This window comes from Loxodonta africana, chromosome 9, assembly GCF_030014295.1.
Source record: "Loxodonta africana isolate mLoxAfr1 chromosome 9, mLoxAfr1.hap2, whole genome shotgun sequence".
NCBI lineage: Eukaryota > Metazoa > Chordata > Mammalia > Proboscidea > Elephantidae > Loxodonta > Loxodonta africana.
In genome coordinates, this window is record NC_087350.1 from 123,356,137 (window position 1) to 123,375,065 (window position 18,929).

Sequence of the window (18,929 nt, forward strand, 5' to 3'; positions counted from 1 at the left end):
CCTGGAGGCAACCAGGGCCTGTCCTGTGGTCCCCCCCTGCCCTCCAGCTCAGTCCACAGGCAGAGGTAGCAGTGGGGGCAGCCAGGCAGGGCTCATTCCTGAGCCCAGCACATGTGGCATCTGCTTGGTGCCCAAAGATGAGGCACACCTCCCTGTCCTGGGGGCCCCCCATCCCAGTGGCATTCATCCTTGGTGGTGTCCTAGGAGCCTCAGCCCTGCCCTGTCCAGGGCGAGGGGTGGGGGAGAGAACAGGCAGCCAGCCGCAGCAGAGAATTGGGTTTAATGTCACTCTAAGGGATATCGTACACTGTTCTGAGCGCACCCATGCCCCAGCCCCTCCCTCTGCCTTTGAGCTCAGCTCTCAAAAAGGGGGGCCTGCCCCCAAGTTCCAGCTATGTACAGAAGGGCCATCCTTGCTGGGCCCTGGAAAGCTCCAGCCCTGTGCCACCACGGACTAGGGGCACTGGGCCCTCGGCAGAGCACGGACATCCTCGCCCGCCACCAGGACCCAGCCCTGCTCACTCAGCCAGGCTGGGACAGCTCCAGAATGCGGTGGCAGAAGCTAAATCCCACAGCAGTGAGTGTGGAGTGCTGGGCAACTCAGCCCAGTGTCTCCTGGGGAAAGAGGGACTTCTCCCTGCTGCTGCCTGGGCTGCCCACTGGACTGCTGAGGTCAGAGAAAGCAGCAGGGAGGGGTCCAAGCAGACGATGGGGCCTGGAGGGGCCTCATGGGGTGGACGGCCAGGCGGGGCACCCGGCCACACGGCCAGGCTCACCTATGCTGGTGATGAAGACGGCCGGGCCGGGGAAAGTCCTGAACACACCGGCCACGGGGCCGCCATCTACGCAGTAACTAGTAGCACAGTGCCTAACTAGTTAACTAGCAATGCCACTGCACTCTGATTTGTTTCAGGGGTGTAAAAAATTGCACTTATTTCTACGGCCCGAGGAGGACAGCTCCTGGGCACTGGCTGCAGGCAGGGCTGGGTGCCCCCGGCTGGCCCCGTGCCAGTGCAGTGGACAACTGCGGAGAACCTGAGCAAGCGTCAGCCCTGAGGTGGCTCCATGCCGGGCCGGGACCGAGGCCCGGTGGCCGCATGGCCGCGTGGCCTGGCCCCAGGTGCCCTGGTCCCGAGCGACCGGCCAGCGCTCACAGGACATCGTCAAAGTCCAGCAGTTTCGAGTGCTGCCTGCTCTTCCAGAGGCGGTACAGCCGAAAGTCGAAGTACGTCTCAATCATCTGCTTCCCTGGGGGGACGAGGGTGGCTCAGGCCAGGCGGGGGTGCCAGACCCACCCGAGGGCTGGGGACCAGGCTGGGGGACTCACCTTGGGCTGACAGCTCCAGGGGGGACTCAAAGGTGACCCTGTATGGGGTCATGAGGGTCCTGAGGCTCTGAAATAGCTGAAAGGAAGGCAGGGGCTGTGAGGGTGCAGGGGGGATGCAGGCAGGGCATCGGGGCAGACACAGGGCCCACCCTCTTCTCAGAACCCCCCGACTTGGGCTGGCTCAGGAGCAGGAGTTTCCTTGGGGGGTTAGGGGAAGGAAAAGGGTGATCCAAGGAGAAACGGGAGTCCTGTTGTCTCTTTTCCCAGGTCTGGGGGCTCTAGAAGTCTGGATAAAGTTTGAGGTCCCCATACCTTCTCCCCATTGGGGTTCCCCAGGATGTAACAGCCCATGATGTGAATGACGTTAGGCTCCGGGTTCACTTTGCTCATCAGGTGGCTCAGACGCTTCCAGAAGCTGGGGAGGCACAGGTCCCCGTGGTGACGAGGGGGCAGGTCACAGGGGGCCTCCAGCCCAGGTCCCCGTGGTGACGAGGGGGCAGGCCACGGGGGGCCTCTAGCCCAGAGAAGGGGGCAGGCCACGGGGGGCCTCCAGCCCAGGTCCCCCATGGTGACGATGGGGCAGGTTACGGGGGGTCTCCAGCCCAGGTCCCCAGTGGTGACGAGGGGGCAGATCACGGGGGGCCTCCAGCCCAGGTCCCTGTGGTGACGAGGGGGCAGGTCATGGGGGGCCTCCAGCCCAGAGAAGGGGGCAGGTCACGGGGGGCCTCCAGCCCAGGTCCCTGTGGTGACGAGGGGGCAGGCCATGGGGGGCCTCCAGCCCAGAGAAGGGGGCAGGCCACTGGGGCCCTCCAGCCCAGGTCCCCAGTGGTGACGAGGGGGCAGGTGATGGGGGGCCTCCAGCCCAGAGAAGGGGGCAGGCCACGGGGGGCCCTGAAGCCCAGCTGTTCAGAGGAGCATCATGGGGGAGGTTTGAGGGGGACCCTGGGGCCTGGGTCTCTGCCTCTACCTCCCTGCCCGGGAGCAGCCCCACCCCTCACTGGATCATGTCGTCTTCCTTCTCCACTTTGGCAAATGTGGCCACCTTGTTCTTGAGCAAATAGAGGTGTCCAGGGCCTCCCTGTGAGTCAGGAGAGTGGGGGTGAGGCGGGTCCTCTGGGGGCTGGACCTCTGGGGGCTGGACCTCTGGGGGCTGATCCTGACAGTGGGCCTTCTGGGGGTAGGTCATCTGAGGGCAGGTTCTCTTGGGGCGGGCCCTCTGGGGCTCAGGCAGGCGCTTCCATCTAGCCTCTCTGTGCTCCCCCACCCTCCTCCGCATGCCCGCTCCCCCTCCATCCCCTTGCTAGCCCCCCCAGTCAGCAGTGGCCCCCTCCCTCAGCGGGACAAGGGGCAGCCCTACCTGGCAGAAGATGAGCATTTTCCAGATACGAGCTCCCTTGTGGTAGACGTTCAGCTTCTTCTCAATCTCCTCTGGGGACGGGAGGGCTATGAGTGCCCCAGGCCACCACCTGCCCTGTCTGCCTTCCCAGGAACAGCCCCAGGCCACCGCCTGCCCTGTCTGCCTTCCCAGGAACAGCCCCAGGCCACCGCCTGTCCTGTCTGCCTTCCCAGGACCCGAAGGGAGCACTTACCCAGGATATCCTCAAAGGTTGCGTGCTCATGGTCCTGGGGACAGACACAGGCCACATCAGGACCCCTCCCCACGGAGTCTGTCCCACCCATGGTGGGCGGTCTCACCCACTGATCTGTCTCTCTCGTGAGGCCTGTCCCACCCTCAGTCTGTCCTACCCCCGCCCCCACCCCTGTGGGTTCTGTCCCACCCACGGTGTCTGTGTCGTCCTGTCATCCCCCCCATTCTCCCACAGGCCCTATCCTGCCCCTGTGATCTGTCTGGTCCACTCACATAGAGGATGGGGATGATGGAAGGGTCATCCCTGCGGATGATGGTGGGGATGTACTCAGCTTTGGGTACCTTGGAGGAGATGAGCTGGGGGGAGGCAGGGCTGCTTAGTGGGCCATGCCCGCCCTGCAGCCCTCCCCCCGCCACTGCAGGTTGACTGCCCCCACCGCCTGCTGAGCCCTCAAGCCTCACCATAACCTTGGGAGGTACAAAATCCTCTGAGTCGCAGGCTACAGCCTCCAGGCTCTTCTCAGCCTCCCAGTCCAGGCCCTCGAAGGCCTCGTCCAAGGTGCAGCAGGAGCCCTGCAGGTCATTACCTGGGGGGGCAGACGGCGGGTCCCTCCAGGCTCCTCCTGTCCCAGCCCAGGCACTGTGCGGTCTCCCAGGACCCTCCCCCGCTGCCTGCAGAGCCAGTGAGACACCCGGGGCCCCCAGCACCCCGTCTTCAGCACTGCCGCAGCCGCCTAAATCTGTTGTCGTGGTGCCATGTCAGTTAGCCTCTCCTACGAGAACGGGATATGCTGACCCCAATCTCACAGGGGAAGAAACTGACGCTAAGAGCAGAAGCGCAGAAGGTCTGCTGAGCAGGGAGTCTGGGGGCCTAGGGGAGGTGGACCAGCCTAGGCCAGGGCACCTACTGTCTCGGGAGTCGTGGGAAGTGTCGGCTTTCATGGGGGTGGGGTCGCTCCAGGACCGGCTGAAGCTTCGCTCGCGCCGCTCAGCGAACGCTGCAAAACCGCAAAACCCGCATTAGCCAGTGGGGGTGGGGCCTGGGGTGGGCGTGGCCTCAGTGGAGGCGTACCTGAAGGGGCGGGGCCTGAGCAGGGCCTTGAGGTGGGGGGCCTGGGTGAAAGTCGGGACTGAGGACGGGGTGGCACCTGAGGTCGGATGAGAAAGTCCTTGGCTCTGGGTGGGAGTTGAAGACTGGCAGGGCGGGGGGGGTGGAGTCTTGGGTGCCAGGGTGGGCGGGGATAAGGACTAGGAGAGGAGCCCGGTAGTGCTGGGGCGGGGTCTGGGCGTGGCCATGGGCCTGTAAGGGGCGGAGTCTAGGGTGCAGCCAGCAGCCCGTGAAGCCCGGCCAAGCACAGCAGCTGCCCCCTCCACCTGCCCGCACCCGGGCCCGGCCTTACTCTGGGCCTTCACCCGCCGGCTGCCGACCATGCGCAGGTGTTTGCGGAAGTTCCTGCCAGAGGGAGCACCGGGTGACGAGGGCCACAGGGGGTGGGTGGCCCACCTGCCTGTCTGCTGGCCCTTCTGCCCTCGCCCCTTTCCTGCCTTCCCTGGCTCTTGCCTCCCCTCGCCCACGGCCACAAAGGCAAACCCCAGGCAGCCTCTCTCCTGCTGGAACCTCCAGAGGTGAAGGCGCAGCTCCTGGCCGGCTCCCAGCCCCCACCCAGGGGTGCTCCCTTGGTGCCCCCCCACACCCCACCTCTGTGCCAGACCCTGCCATCCCTTCTCAGCCCACGCCGGCCCTTCCATCTCGCCCCCCACCTTGCAGCCGAACCCTGCCCAAGCCCTGCGTGCTTCTTCCCAGGTCACCAAGGACCCTGGCCCTGCCACGGTGCCCAGGACTGCGAGCCCAGTTTGGGAGCTGCAGGCACCTTCCCCTACCGTTACATCCCTGTGGTCCTCCTGCCCCAATGTGTACCCTGCACAGGCCCTCTTGGACATGGCTCTGAAGTTGGGGGCTTGGGCTTCCAACTGGCACTGAAGCTCTGGGCCTCGGGGGCCAGACCCGGGAGGGCCACTGGGCAGTTGGACTGCCAAGAGGCCACCAAGCTGAGCCTGGGGCAAGGCCGTCAGAGCCCAGGGCAACCCTCCCCTACTGCGCGTCCAGAGCAGGACCAGGCCAGTCACTGCCACCCGTCCCACCCAGCCCAGACCTTGGCCCAGACGAGATGGACCTGGTGGCGAGGGGCTGGCAGGCCCTACCTCTGGATCACAGACGCGGACTCGTTCTCTCGCTTCCGCCGCTTCCTCTCTGCGTAGCCCCTGAACACCCTGGGAAACCGCTGGGAGTCAGAGCTGCCCTCGGGTGGAGGTGAGTGCAGGGCCCGCGGACAGTCCAGGGTGCTGGGCCAGGCAGAGGGCTCCTGGTCCCTCGGCCTGCTGCGAGGGGAGGCGTGGCCCAGCCCAAGGCCCCAGCTCCCAGCAGGCCCTGCTTGTAGCTCAGGTGCCTGCAGGGAGCCGGTTCTCGGGTGCAGCACTCCCCACATCAAAGCAGAAGCCAGCCCCTGGCCTGTCCAGACCTATCTGGGGTGGGAGGACCCCCAGGGACAACAGCCAGCACCCTTCGACGCGAGGTCTTGGTGGGTACTTACGAGATGCTGGAGCCACAGCAGGCAGGGGCAGAGAGAGAGAGAAGACAGTGAGCTTGGCCTCCCCAGCCCCCAGGCCCCAAGTAGCACCCATCACCAGCAGTACCCATCACCATCCAGGCCAACCCCTTGAACTGGTGTGGATGTGAGGTCACCTTGGCCATAGCCACCAGAGTGCCGTGACTGGGTCAGGCTGGTCCTGGGCTGGGGGTAGCCCCTGAACACCCTGGGAAACCACTCTGAGTCAGAGCTGCCCTCAGCTGGAGGCATGTGCAGGGCCCACAGGCAGTCCAGGGTGCTGGACCAGGCAGAGGGGTCCTGGTCCCTCAGCCTGCTGTGAGGGGAGGCATGGCCCAGCCTGAGGGGGTCATCCTGCCAGGGCCAGTGTCGGGGTGGTGGTGCCCCAGTCTCATGGGAAAGATTAGGGGACGGAGCTTCTTTGATGCCAGGCAGGGGGTCAGGCACTGTTGCAAAGGGTGGCCCTGAGGAGGAGCCCCAGGACAGGAACCCAGATGTGTGTCGGGGTAAAGAAGAGCAGGCCCTCAGGCACCCAGAAACTGTGATCACCTCTGGTATAGAGGAAACGGGATGCTATTTGGGATGCGAGAGGGCAGAGTAGGGGTAGACAGGGTAGGGCCGAGGAGAATTCCCTGCTGAGCACACCTGGCCCCAGAGGACCAGAGGGACAGACAAGGACAGTGAGGGGATGGCCTATGGGCTTGTCCAAATCAGCCAAAGATGCCCAGCAGACCTGTGCAGCAGGCAAATGCCGACAAGACGGGCCCCGGGGTGGAGAAAGGCCTGAAGCCCTCCCAGAGCTCAGCCCAGCCAGCCCTGAGACTCACGCTTGCATAGTTGTGGTCGCTGTTTGGAAGCTGAAGAGGTTCTCCTTGGGGAACCAGGTGCGGATGGGGATGTCATCTGGAGAAGACCCAAGAAAACAGTGACAAGGTGGTCTGGGGGTTCGCGAGTCCCCCACCTATCAGGCAGAGAACACTCTTGGCCGTGCGGTCCAGCATGGCCGGGGGAAGCAGGGAAGGACATGGGAGCAGTGATGAGGGTGGGCTCGGGGGTTCATGAAGCCCTCCACCTATCAGGCAGAGGATACTCCTGGCTGTGTGGTCCATGGTAGCCAGGGTGGGGGGGCAGGGAAAGGTGTTGATGCGGGTCCACAGGGCCCAGGAGCAAGCACAGCTCGCTGAGAGGCTTTGGTTTCCCTGGCAAAGCTCTTCTGGATTTCCCGAGGCTCTGAAACCCTGCTTGTCTGCAGGGGCCTGGGGAGGGACTCGTCTGTCTCCTCTGGGCGGAAGGGGCAGCTTGGGACAGCAGCTGCTGCCTCTCTTGGGCTTGAGGGGGCTGTTCCAGGGCCTTCTCAGCTTCTGCTGCCCAACTCTGGCTCACACCGGCTCAGCCAAGCCCTTCCCCATGACCCTCCAGGACTGTGAGCTGGAGGCCCTCCCCAGGAACTGCCTGTGTGGAGACCGCCTTGCTGGGGGCGGCCCCCCTCCCAGGCCTCTACAAGCTCTTGGACTGGGAGCTCCACACCCTGTCCGTCCGTCCCTCACCTGCAGCCAGCAGAAATGTGAGGTCCTGGAGGTAAACTACTGGTACACCAGCCTCCCTTCCAGATGCTCGAGGGGCAACTGGGATAGAGAAGCCTCTATGCACCTAGGACAAGGTGGGTGGGCGGGTGGTAGTGGGCCTGCCCCTGGCTCCACCCTTGGTCAGGTGGCCACCCCAGGGCTCAGCTGTGCCCAGAGGGAATGGGTCTGTCTCAGCCCAGGAGGCGTGGTGGGAGGACATGGAGTCCCCGGCTAGGTTAGAACTCTGCTGTGCAGGAGGTGACCTCAAATACCAGAGGCACGGGCTACTAGGGTATCCCAGGGAGCCTCTCCACAGAGCAGAGCAGCTACAAGACACAGAAGACCTCAGGGGCTCCCCAGAGTGGCCAACCTCAGAGAGTGGCATTCTCCCCGGGTGCACGAAGGCTCTACCTGGAGGGCCCCAGGGCAAGGACTGCGGCCCAGGACTCCCTCCAAGGCGGCTTGGTCTTCAGAGCCCAGGCCTCCACCTCCAGGAAGTCCTCCTTGATTGACCCCAGGCCTCACCAGGAAGCTACCCAGAGGCTGGTAGGGCCTTCCCAACCACAGGCCTCGCTCTGCCTCTGGGATTTGAGGTCACTCGGGAGGCTACAGCGCAGGGGTGTGGGGGTACGGCAGGAACGCCCACCTGAGGTGTAATCCTGACTCTGCCCTGCACGCCTTGTGATCTGGCCAAGCTACACATGTGCCCCACCTCTTGGTGGCTGCTGTCTGCCACCTGGCACCAGCATCCCCACCCAAGCCGCAGAGCCCACGTGACGACCAGCCCTTACCGGACACGCGGTCAACGCTGCACATCCCCTCCAGCTTCTTGCGGCGGCTGGCAGGCTCAGGCAAGGGCGGTGGGTCCAGCCCAAAGGCCCGTGGTGGGGGGCTGGGGGCCGGCGGGGTACAGCCGGGACACTCCTTGGAGCCCTGGCGGCTGCTCGCCCAACTCTGGCAGGACCTGCTGAGGTCGTCGCGGCTGCCGCCGGGGCTGCCACGCAGGGGGTGGCTGTGGTGGTGGTGCTGCCCACCTTGCCGCCGCCCCTTCACCACCACCAGCTCGATGGCTTCAGCCTCGGGGCCAGGCAGCAGGGCTGGCTCGCCTGAGATCGTGTACACACAGGGCTCGGGGCCCTCACCTGCCGGCTTCTCGCCGCCCATCTCCTCAGACAGGCTGCCCTCGTAGCGGCCGTTGGAAACGAGGGAGAGGCGACGCTTGTTCTGGGGGGCTGGCTCCATCTCGGGTGACCCGTCGTGGCCAGAGTAGGCGTCGGCCAGCAGGTGGTCTGTGAAAAGGCGCAAGGTGAGCTCTGGGTCTCCCGAGGGCAGGGAACTTAGCAGGAGCCTGTCCGATGTGGCGGGGTGGGGGGGGAAGGGGGTAGCCTGTAGGTGGCCCTCAGCCCACTGATCAAGCCCTGGGCCCAACATCTTTGGGAAACATGTTCCCAAGCTTCACGCCTGTCCAAGGCTCCCACCTCCTTCCTGGCTGGGCTTTGGGCCAGCTGCCCCTTGTGTGTGTACATAGGGGGACGGTGTCTTCCTGGCCCTGGCCAGTGCTCTGTGGTGCTGCCTATGTGGGGCATGGGGGCGGGGGCGGGAGTGCACAGGCCACCTCCCAGCTGCAACATTGCCCATTGTCCTGGTGCCAACCCCCCAGCTGGCCCTGAGAGACAGTGGTGCCAGCCTGGGATGCCAGGAGGCCTGTTGCCATGCCAACGCCCAGGCTGGGTGGGTGCCATGGTGACGAGTGACTTGCGCTCCTCCTGGGGCTCTGGGCCAGGCAGGGCAGAGGAGGGGGCACTGGGAGCCGGCCGAAGGTCACTGCCTGCCCCACCCTCAGTCCCGTGCAGAGGCCACTCACCAGGCCCCAGGGCAGCTGGGCCCCCACCTGGCTCTGCCTCCAGTGTCCCTACCTGCGCCGTTGCTGTTCTCAGGGTGACTCTGGGACAGGTATTCTCCAAACGCACGGGCTGCTCTGAAGGGTGGACAGCAGCGGGGGTGGTTAGAGATCAGGGGAGTACCCCCAAAGCTCCTGTATCCCACAAGGCCCTGGGCACCAGCTAGGGACACACAGCTATGTGTGTACAAGCCAGTGCATGCACCTGTGTGTGTGTGGCCAAGGAGAGGTGTCTGGCCCCTCAGACACCCCTGTCCCACTGCAGGAAGCCCTTGAGTCCTTGGGCACCCCGAGAAGACCTGTAGGGTATCGCTCCCGTCTGCTTTCTGTCCACTCCCCATCAGCCTGGGGGTGGATGAACTCGAGGTCGGTGGAATCCTCCCCCTCCAGAAGCCAGCGGCTCATTCCAACCTGGGGACCACCTGCACCCTGGCTCTGGGAGGGGAGGTCAGGAGGGGTGCCACACAAGGCAGTGGGGGGCCTGGGCTAGAGAGGCGCGGAGAGAAAGGATGGGAGCGGGGGCGCACGATGCGGGAGATGTGGTGGGGGAGGTACGAGGGGCTGGGGGCGGGGGAGAGACGGGAGGCGGAGGGGTTGGTGGGAGTGCGAAGTGGGGGCTCCCAAGTTCTGGGGAGCACAGAGGCTGCCGGCCCCGCAGTCCAGGACGCCCTCCGGGAGACAGAAGGGCAAATGGACCTGAGGGCGGAGGGGAGGGGCTGAGGGGCCTGGAATGGGGATCCAGCGGAGACGGGAGGAGAGGCTGGAGAGGGGCTGGGGGCTGGGCTGGGGAGGGCCTGGGGGCTCGGGCTGGGGAGGGGCCGGGGGCTCGGGCTGGGGAGGGGCCGGGGGCTCGGGCTGGGGAGGGGCCGGGGGCTCGGGATGGGGAGGGGCCGGGGGCTCGGGATGGGGAGGGGCCGGGGGCTCGGGGTGGAGAGGGGCCGGGGGCTCGGGGTAGAGAGGGGCTGGGGGCTCGGGCTGGGGGCTCGGGCTGGGGAGGGGCTGGGGGCTCGGGCTGGGGAGGGGCTGGGGGCTCGGGCTGGGGAGGGGCTGGGGGCTCGGGCTGGGGAGGGGCTGGGGGCTCGGGCTGGGGAGGGGCTGGGGGCTCGGGCTGGGGAGGGGCTGGGGGCTCGGGCTGGGGAGGGGCTGGGGGCTCGGGCTGGGGAGGGGCTGGGGGCTCGGGCTGGGGAGGGGCTGGGGGCTCGGGCTGGGGAGGGGCTGGGGGCTCGGGCTGGGGAGGGGCTGGGGGCTCCGGTTGGGGAGGAGATGGGGGGCCGGGCAGGGGAGGGATGGGGGCACGAGCCGGAGGGGCGCCGGGGCTGCATCGCCGTCCCCTCCCCCAGCTGGGTCCCCGGGTGGTCGCCGCCGCCCCCGGCCCCCGTTGCACTCACCGCACTTTGGCCGCCACGGAGGACATGGCCTCGCTCCTCAGCGCCCTCCTCCTGGAGGCGGCGGCGCCCATGGTCGAGGCGGCAGCGCATCCCCCGGCCTCAGAGCGCGCCCCGCGCCCGCCAACTCCTCCGTCGGGGCAGCCGGGCGGCGCCGGGGGTTGGGTTCGGGGTCCGGGACCGGGCTGGAGTCGGGGTCGGGCCCGGGCCCTGCATGGCCGCCCCCCGCCCTCGCGTCCCGCCGCACCCGGGAGAGCAGCCTGGACAGACGGGAGCTCCGCCCACCCCGACGTCACAGGCCCGTGGGCGGAGACTCGATGCGGGAGGCCCCGCCCCATGACGTCAGGGACTGGGCTCCTCTGGGGCGCGGGGGAGGGGAACCAGATTCCCGAGGGGAAAATGAGGCCAGCAGTCTGCTGACCGCAAGATGCGCGGCCCTGGAGTCTGGGGTCTTCCTGCCCTCCGTCCAGGGTCCCCGTTCCTCGCAGACCACACCCCACGGTGCGTCCCTCACCCCCAGAACCCGCTGGGACCACCCCGATTCCGAAACCACTGGACGCTCTGTAATTCTTGGTCTTATACAGGGGGTTCTCCGGGGCTGTTTGCGTGATGTAGAAATAATAAAGTGTGTGTAATTTTAACACGGGGTGAACTGTGCGGGGCTGGCTAGTCCTTGGTTTGGAGGGACCTCGGCCCCCATCGCAGACCCTAGCGCCCTGCAGCAAGGCCCAGAGCTGCCCCAAGGCTCTTGGCCTCAGCAGTGGGTCCGGACGACTCCCACCACCCCAGGGATGTAACCCACAGACCCAGGTGCTCTAGGGGACCGGCCAGCCAGATGGGGAACAGGCGGTGACACACAACTCACTTCTATCTCTTTAATGTGCTGGGCGGAAGCCTCAAGGTTCCAAGGCCTCACAGAGTCCTGGAGGACTCAGGACGCCCCAGGCTGCTGGGGAGCAGGGCCTGACAGAGGCCCCAGGAGCTGCGGTCAGAGATGACCAAGGGGAGCCCCCAGAGACACGGCTCAGGGGGGGAGAGGCTGGACACAGTGCTGGCCTGGGCCTCCACCCATGCTCCCAGGCTGTCGTGGGGCTTTACAGGCCATGGACAGAGGCCAGCATCTGGGACACAGCCTCTACCCATCTTCATCAGAGAATGAGGGTGGGGAGAGGTCCTGTGACGATGTTGGGGAAGCCAGACCGGGGTGCTGGTGCCGCCGGAGTGAGGGTTCATACTCCTGGAAGCAAGACACAGCATCAAGGACAGCCGGCCCTCTCAGGTGACCCAACACCCACAGGCACCCAAAAGATGCCCAGCTCGGGCCCTGGGAAGCAGGCCACAGGTCACAAGCCCAATGGGCACACTCTGCCTGCAGGCTCACCGAGTCCGAGTCCTCCTCAGCTGGGGTGCTCTGGAAGTCCACGTATGTGTCCCTGGGGACCCCCAGCAGCTCCTCCTCATACTCTGTCTGGTAGTCAGACTCATCTGGGCAGAAAGAGCTGCACTGGGGCCCACATGGCATCCCCTGCCCCTGCCTGGGTGTGCCCTAATGGAGGTGTGCAGCCCCAGCCTGGCACACGGTGGGGTGGCCCCTGCATTCTGGGCCCATGGCACACACTGCCCGCATTCCACTCATGCAGCTGAGGGGGAGTGAATGCAGCGCTAACACCCCCCCCATGATGACAGTCCCTTCTGATTCAGGATCAGAAGCAGGCCCAGTACAGCCCAGGGCCGCGGTGAAGCCTTGCCAGCAGGTTGCAGAGACCCAACCGCAGGCCCCACAGCAGTGCTGGGCTGGCATCTAGGCACAGAAGCACCTGCCCAGCCCTCAGAAACCACAGGGCTTGTGCAGGTGGTGAGGGTGGTCCCACCTCCCGTGGAGGACCCCGTCAGGTGTTTGGATCAAGGCGGGCAGAGGCCTGGGTAGTCAGGATGGGGAGTCACCCACTACTGTCAGCTGCTGGGTCTTAACAAGACTCAAGAAATGCCAGCTGTTTTGTGGTCAACCTTCCTGAAAGTGGGGCCTGGGAGAAGGGGGAGCAGGAGAAGGGAGGGGGCACCAGGAAGGGGCCAGCCTAGGAGGGGGTATGGGCCCCAGGAGGAATGTGGGCACGGCAGGGGGAGCAGAGGTCCAGGAGTGGGGCGGGGGTCCAAGAGGAGGGCAGGGTGTGCACCTGGAGTGGGAACAGGCTGGAGAAGCATGGACAACCAGCCCCCAGGACAGGGGGTGGTGCCCAGGGCTGGAGGTGAGGCCAGCAGTCCCAGCCTGTCTCAACACCATGAGGGGCAGGAGGGACGTTGACCCCGACACCCTCAGGGTGGGTAGGAGGCACACATTGGAGCATCCACTCACCATCAACGGTGGCTGCCTTGGCGGGCTCAATCCTGGACACAATCTCCGCAAGATCCGTGAAGGAGGCATTGGGGCAGGTGAGGACCTGGAGGGCCAGAGCAGGGGAGGTCATAGCAGGCCGAGGGAGCTGCTGCCCTCGCCTGTCCCCCGGCTCTGCTCCCTGAGCTGCCAGCTCTGTGGGCCAGATGGAGATGGAAGAACAGCCTGGTGGGCCAACCCCCATTCCTGCCCCCTCAGCCAAGCAGCTCGCCTGCCTAGGTGCCCCGGCTTCAGGGTGGGATGGTGTGACGAGTAGTGGAGACAACGCAGAATCCGAGGGTGGACAGTGCAGGGCCAGCCAGGGGTGCCTGCAGGTCTCCTGCTGTGTCCTTCAGGTTTGGCATGAGACTGTGGGTACAGGGGCCGCAAAAAGGCCCAGCGTGGAGGAGGGCGGCAGTGGGTGGGGAGGTGCAAAGAGAGGAGCCACTTACATCACAGGCTTTTATCTTCGTCTCCTGCCTGTCCTTAAGCATCTTGTCCAGCACACCGCTTCGAACCCAGATGTCAAACACCGTCCGCCCATGCTGGTATCCCACTTCCTGTGCACATCCAGGGTCTGTTACAGGGGCTGGGGGACCCTGCTGGTACCCACTTCCTGTGCACACTCAGGGTCTGTTACAGAGGCTGGGGGATCCTGATGGTATCCCACTTCCTGTGCACACCCAGGGTCTGTTACAGGGGCTGGGGGACCCTGCTGGTACCCACTTCCTGTGCACACTCAGGGTCTTGTTAGGCTGGGGGACCCTGCTGGTACCCACTTCCTGTGCACACTCAGGGTCTTGTTAGGCTGGGGGACCCTGCTGGTACCCACTTCCTGTGCACACCCAGGGCCTGTTACAGGGTCTGGGGGGCCCTCCCGGTATCCCACTTCCTGTGCACACTCAGGGTCTGTTACAGAGGCCAGGTCCCCACCACTGCAGGAGGGGCCAACACTCACGCAAATCTCGTCGAACTTGCTGAAGTCCAGTGTGCCATAGCTATCGATAGGGGGGCGCAGATACTCGCAGTAGTCACTGCTCCTCACCGTCTCCAGCTGCCGGACACAGCACACGTAGGCCAGGCGTGTCTGGATCTCCGCCATGTTCAGCACCTGCATGGCACACCACCCGGGCAGAGGCCGCCCCACCACCCTGCAACCCCTCACCCCATGTGGGCATGACCCCATTCTTCCCACTCCTCCCCTCCCCTCTCCCCATCCCTTCCTTGCCCAGAGCCCAAGGTGAGGCTGATTTCTCTGCAGGACAGGATCTTCTGCCTTGCGCACTGCTCTACCCTAGGGGGAGGGGAGGGAGGGTGGGGGAGTGCCCAGTACAGGCTCCTAGGGCTGGGAGGACCCATCCCTCCTGCCATGGGTCCTGGCTGAGTTTGTGCACCTGTGTGCCTGCAGGTGCGCATGTGGGGGTGTGTGTGCACATGGGGTGTGGGTGTGCATGTGGGGGTGTGTGATTGCGAGGGAAACGTGTGTGCATGCGGTGGGATGCGTGGGGCATGTGCATTTGTGTGCATGTGGGGGTGTGTGCGTGTGTGCATGTGGGGGGTGTGCACGTGGGAACATGTGGAGGTGTGTGCATGTATGTGCATGTGTGCGTGTGTGCACGTGGAGGTGTGTGCCTGTGTGTGTGCATGTGGGTGGGCGTGCACGTGGGAGCACGTGGAGGTGTGTGCATGTGTGCATGTGCGGGTGTGTGCCTGTGGAAGCATGTGGGGGTATGTGCATATGTGGGGCATGTAGGGGAGCAGACAGGTAGTCGAGTGCCCTATTAGGGGTTCTCTCCTGTGAGTATGCAGGGGACACCCCTCTCTGCTCCCACTACTGAGACCCTTTCCCAGGCCTGTCCTGTTTCCAGAGGTGGCACCAGGGGCTGGCCAGAGAGTGAGTGAGTGAGAGGCCCTGGACCCCAGATGCCCCTCAAAGGCGCTCCCATCTCAGCCACAGGGGCTGACAGAGTCCTCCTTATACCCCAGGAAGGAGCGGCCCGTGTAAGCACACGCACGGGGCGGGGGGTTGTCAGGGGGCTGACAAGGAGAGGCCGGTACCACCCAGCCCAGAAAGCAGCTGCTCCCCAGGCTTGGCGGTCTGAGGTGGGCATAACATGCCCACGTCCCATCCAGCCTGCACCTCCTGCAGGCCCCCCACCTTGACTTTCGTGGCCAAGGGGTTCCAGCGCTTCCATAACAGCCACCACCCTGACAGGGAGTCACCATAGTTGGTGAGGTCCGTCTCATCCTGGCTGCCCACGTCAATGGCAATCACCACCTTTGCACCCATGGACCTGGCCACGTCCGCTGCAGAAAAGACAAATGGCCGAGGCAGCACCTAGTCAGGCAGGTCCAGCCTTGGCGAAGCCTAGGAGTCTGGGCGAGACCCTGACCCGGCCTTGGAGGGCCTCGTGCACAGATCCGCGGCCCCCAACTGCAGGCCCCACAGGTAACGGGTGTGGCCAGGCAGGCTGAACCCCGCAGCCCCCACACCTGCAGGCCTTTAGCGTCCCACAGTGGCACAGAGGGAGCTAACCGCTCCCTGAGGCAGTGCACTGGCCTCCTCTTGGCCTCTGTCCTGAGTGCTGCTGAGCTCACCAGCAAAGCCATATGCTCTGACCCTGCTGCATCTGTGTGCACACGTGTATGTGAGCCAGTTTGTGTGTGCGTGTGTGAGCGTGTGTGTGTGTGAGCGTATTCTCCATGCTCGGCGCCAGCCCGGAACCTTCCCTTGGCTGGCTCTGCGGAAAGCGTGCGCCACCCCAGCCTTACAGAAAAGGAGGTGCACAGGGACGTGGGGCGGGGTGGGGGGGCGCCGCACCAGCTGGACCACCGCTGGCTGGGTACCTGGGAGGTTGTTGATGTAACCCCCATCCATCAGCAGGTGTCCATCTTTGGGGTCGCAGAGGGGGGGCATATAGCCAGACAGGGACATGCTGGCGCGCACATACCTCCACAGGGAGCCTGGGGGTAGGAGGGGGATGGGTTGAAGAGGCGGCAGGACATGCTGAGGGCTCCTTGGTTAGGTCCTGACCACGAGGTGGTAGCAGACTCACCTCGGAGAGCCACCTGTCCCTGACCACTACCCTCCCACCCTCCCACCCCGCCTCACCCCAGCTCCTGCCCCCAGGGGTCCCCCACGCCTGGCTGTGGCCCACAACCACCCTCTGCCTGTGGAGGCAAGGTCTCCTGCGTAAGGATCTGCTGGGTCTCCGGCTTCCTTGGGGACCCCTCATGCCCCCAGCCCCACGTCTCTCACTGCCCCTGCCCTCGGCCTTATCCCGCCGCCCCCCGCTAGCCAGCCCAAAGCCACCCTCACCATCTGTGTGGACCCGCATGGCTGAGGCAGTGATGTCTGTGGTGATGGTGAAGTAGGGCAGCCACAGGTCCTGCGCGGGAGGAGAGGCTCAGAGGTGAGATGCAGGGTTGGGGGGTGCCGGTGGTGAGGGTCTTCTGTTGGGGCTCTGTGGACTCTTTCTGCCCCACTCAGGCCACACACCTGGCTCCAGGACAGGCCTGGGTGTCCCGGGGGGCTGAGTGTCTGGGGGGCAGCAGTGGTGTGAGGTGGGGGTGGGGGGCAGTACCTCTATCTGCCTGTCCTTGAAGACGCTGCGGGTGCTGCTGTTGAAGCCCGCACCAGAGAACATGGAGGTGATCGGGTAGGTCAGGTCCAGCACTGTGTTCACCATGGACGTCACATCCTGGGGAGGAGGGGACCTGCTGAGGCCTGCCTGAGCCTAGTTCCATCCCAGGGGTCCCAAGTTTGGGTGGCTGGGGCTTCTGGGGTGACCGCAAGGCATGAGTCCCCAGGCTGGGCCATTCACCACCTACCCCTACATTGCCTGCTGGCCTTGCTCAGGTCTGCTCCCTGCTCTATCCTCTCACCTGCCCTCTGCTCTGCCCTCTGCTCTGCCCTCTCCCCTGGCCTCTGCTCTGCCCTCTCCCCTGCCCTCTGCTCTGCCCTCTCCCCTGCCCTCTGCTCTGCCCTCTCCCCTGCCCTCTGCTCTGCCCTCTCCCCTGTCCTCTGCTCTGCCCTCTCCCCTGCCCTCTCCTTTGCCCTCTGCTCTGCCCTCTCCCCTGCCCTCTGCTCTGCCCTCTCCCCTGCCCTCTGCTGTGGTCTCTGCTCTCTGCTTCATTAGTGGCAGCCCAGTTCCCATCACTAATTAAGGTTCTTCACTTCCTCTTTACCCAGAAATAGTCTGCCCAAGAGATTTCCTTCACCCCACAAAGCGTACTCTGAGGCCTGAGGGCTGCACAGCCCCAGCTTCTGCCTTAGCCAGTGGCGAGGGGGAGAGGGAGGCCATGCTCCTTGAGACCAGAGCCCTGTGGGAGCTTTGGCCATCCCCACGCCCAGCTCCCCCACGGGGCCCCGGCGCCCATCCTCACCTCAGCCCACTGCCTGGCCCGGATGCGCATCCGGCTGTAGTCCCGTTCCTCAGAGTACAGAGCCCCCATGAAAGCCCCAATGGACGTTCCTCCAACCATGTCCACAGGGATGCCAAACTCAGCCAGGGCCCGGATGATGCCCACCTGGGAGCAGCCCCTACACAACCAGGAAAATAGAAAGTGAGCCCTTGGGCCGGTGCACGCAGCCAGGACCCAGAACCCCGACCATCCTGGTAGAGGGCTCCCCGAGATGCCACCTGCCCACCTGCCCACAGGACCTTCCCACCTGCTCCTTGCCACAAGCAGATAATGAGAAAGACACTGCCTCGGGGGCGGGGGGAGGGGGGTCTAGGACCAACCCTTCCCGAGACATAACTTAAACCATCTTTCTTCAGTACCGCAGGGCCAGGACGGGGTACAGAGGGTGCCTGGAACAGAGCCTCTCTTCTGAGAAACACCTGCTGACTCCAAAAGAGTGAGGTCTCCGGGTTTATGAGGCAGAACAGAGCTCCTGACAGACTTGGGTGGGGTGGGGCAAAAGCTGGCATTCAGGGCCCACTGGAAAGGAGGGGTCCTGGAAAATGGCCTAAAGGGCCACACCCCAGGAATCAAGGTGCACTGGAAATGGACAAGCCCTTGTAGTCACTGAGAAACCAGCTTCTAATTGTTGCAGAATCCAATTGTATTAGGTGATTTAAAAAAGTGGCTCAAGAAGACAAAATGAAATAATGAAATGTGCAAAGACCTGGAGTTAGAAAACCAAAAGGGAAAAACACGTACGGCATTTCTCAAGCTGAAAGAGCTGAAGAAAACATTCAAGCCTTGAGCTGCAATAGTGAAGGATTCTATGGGCAAAATACTGAATGACACAGGAAGCAACAAAAGAAGACAGAAGGAATACAAAGAGTCACGGTACCAAAAAGAACTGATCAACATTCAGTCATTTCATGAGGTGGCATATGATCAGGAACCGATGGTACCGAAGGAAGAAGTCCCCTGCACTGAAGACATTGGCAAAAAACAAGGCTCCAGGAACTGATGGAATACCAATTGAGATGTTTCAACAAATGGATACAGCACTGGAAGTGCTCACTCGTCTATGCCAAGAAATTTAGAAGACAGCTACCTGCTCAACTGACTGTAAGAGATCCATGTTTATGCCTATTCCAAAGAAAGGTGATCCAGCCAAATGTGGGAATTATCAAACCATATCATTAATATCACACGCAAGTAAAATTTTGCTGAAGATCATTCAAAAGCAGTTGCAGCAGTACATTGACTGAACTGCCAGAAATTCAAGCTGAATTCAAAAGAGGATGTGGAACCAGGGATATCATTGCTGATGTCAGATGGATCCTGGCTGAAAGCAGAGAATACCAGAAGGATGTTTACCTGTGTTTTATTGACTATGCAAAGGCATTCGACTGTGTGGATCATAACAAATTATGGATAACATTGCAAAGAATGGGAATTCCAGAACACTTATTTGTGCTCATAAGGAACCTGTACATATATTAAGAGGCAGTCATTTGAACAGAACAAGGAGATACTGCGTGGTTTAAAGTCAGGAAAGGTGTGCATCAGGGTTGTATCCTTTCACTATACTTGTTCGATTTGTATGCTGAGCAAATAACCCAAGCAGTTGGACTATATGAAGAAGAACGGGGCATCAGAATTGGAGGAAGACTCATTAACAACCTGCGTTATGCAGATGACACAGCCTTGCTTGCTGAAAGTAAAGAGGACTTAAAGCACTTACCAATGAAGATCAAAGACCACAGCCTTCAGTATGGATTACACC

The 18,929-nt window shown here is 63.5% G+C and overlaps 2 protein-coding genes across 10 annotated transcripts in view; both read right to left on the reverse strand.

The window, feature by feature from the left end:
- Nucleotides 1-263: 263 nt before the first annotated feature.
- On the reverse strand, nt 264-10,517 carry NSMF (NMDA receptor synaptonuclear signaling and neuronal migration factor). Of its 2 annotated transcripts, XM_064290799.1 has the most exons (16): nt 10,375-10,512; nt 9,192-9,331; nt 9,003-9,064; nt 7,878-8,375; nt 6,349-6,424; nt 5,118-5,186; nt 4,316-4,368; nt 3,824-3,913; nt 3,378-3,502; nt 3,189-3,272; nt 2,917-2,950; nt 2,685-2,755; nt 2,326-2,405; nt 1,640-1,742; nt 1,328-1,403; nt 264-1,248 (listed from the first exon to the last, which is right to left on the reverse strand). In XM_064290799.1, exons 1-16 carry the CDS (start codon nt 10,462-10,464, stop codon nt 1,151-1,153), a joined length of 1,749 nt encoding a protein of 582 aa, XP_064146869.1. In that variant the 5' UTR covers nt 10,465-10,512; the 3' UTR covers nt 264-1,150. The 2 variants fall into 2 exon arrangements, with proteins under 2 accessions (XP_064146869.1, XP_064146868.1); XM_064290798.1 differs by lacking the exon at nt 9,192-9,331 and having other exon boundaries at nt 10,375-10,517.
- A 191-nt stretch (nt 10,518-10,708) lies between these two features.
- The window catches only part of PNPLA7 (patatin like phospholipase domain containing 7), a 73,296-nt gene continuing 65,075 nt past the window's right edge, over nt 10,709-18,929 (reverse strand). For 5 of the 8 annotated variants that reach the window (XM_064290796.1, XM_064290795.1, XM_064290794.1 and 2 more), the window contains 10 exons: nt 17,129-17,285; nt 16,327-16,443; nt 16,062-16,131; nt 15,590-15,706; nt 14,901-15,049; nt 13,701-13,853; nt 13,195-13,302; nt 12,725-12,809; nt 11,753-11,856; nt 10,709-11,608 (listed from right to left, as the gene is read on the reverse strand). In XM_064290796.1, the coding sequence (XP_064146866.1) occupies nt 11,507-11,608; nt 11,753-11,856; nt 12,725-12,809; nt 13,195-13,302; nt 13,701-13,853; nt 14,901-15,049; nt 15,590-15,706; nt 16,062-16,131; nt 16,327-16,443; nt 17,129-17,285 (1,162 nt within the window). In that variant the 3' untranslated portion in view covers nt 10,709-11,506. The other 3 variants (XM_064290793.1, XM_064290797.1, XR_010322900.1) reach the window with 3 other exon arrangements.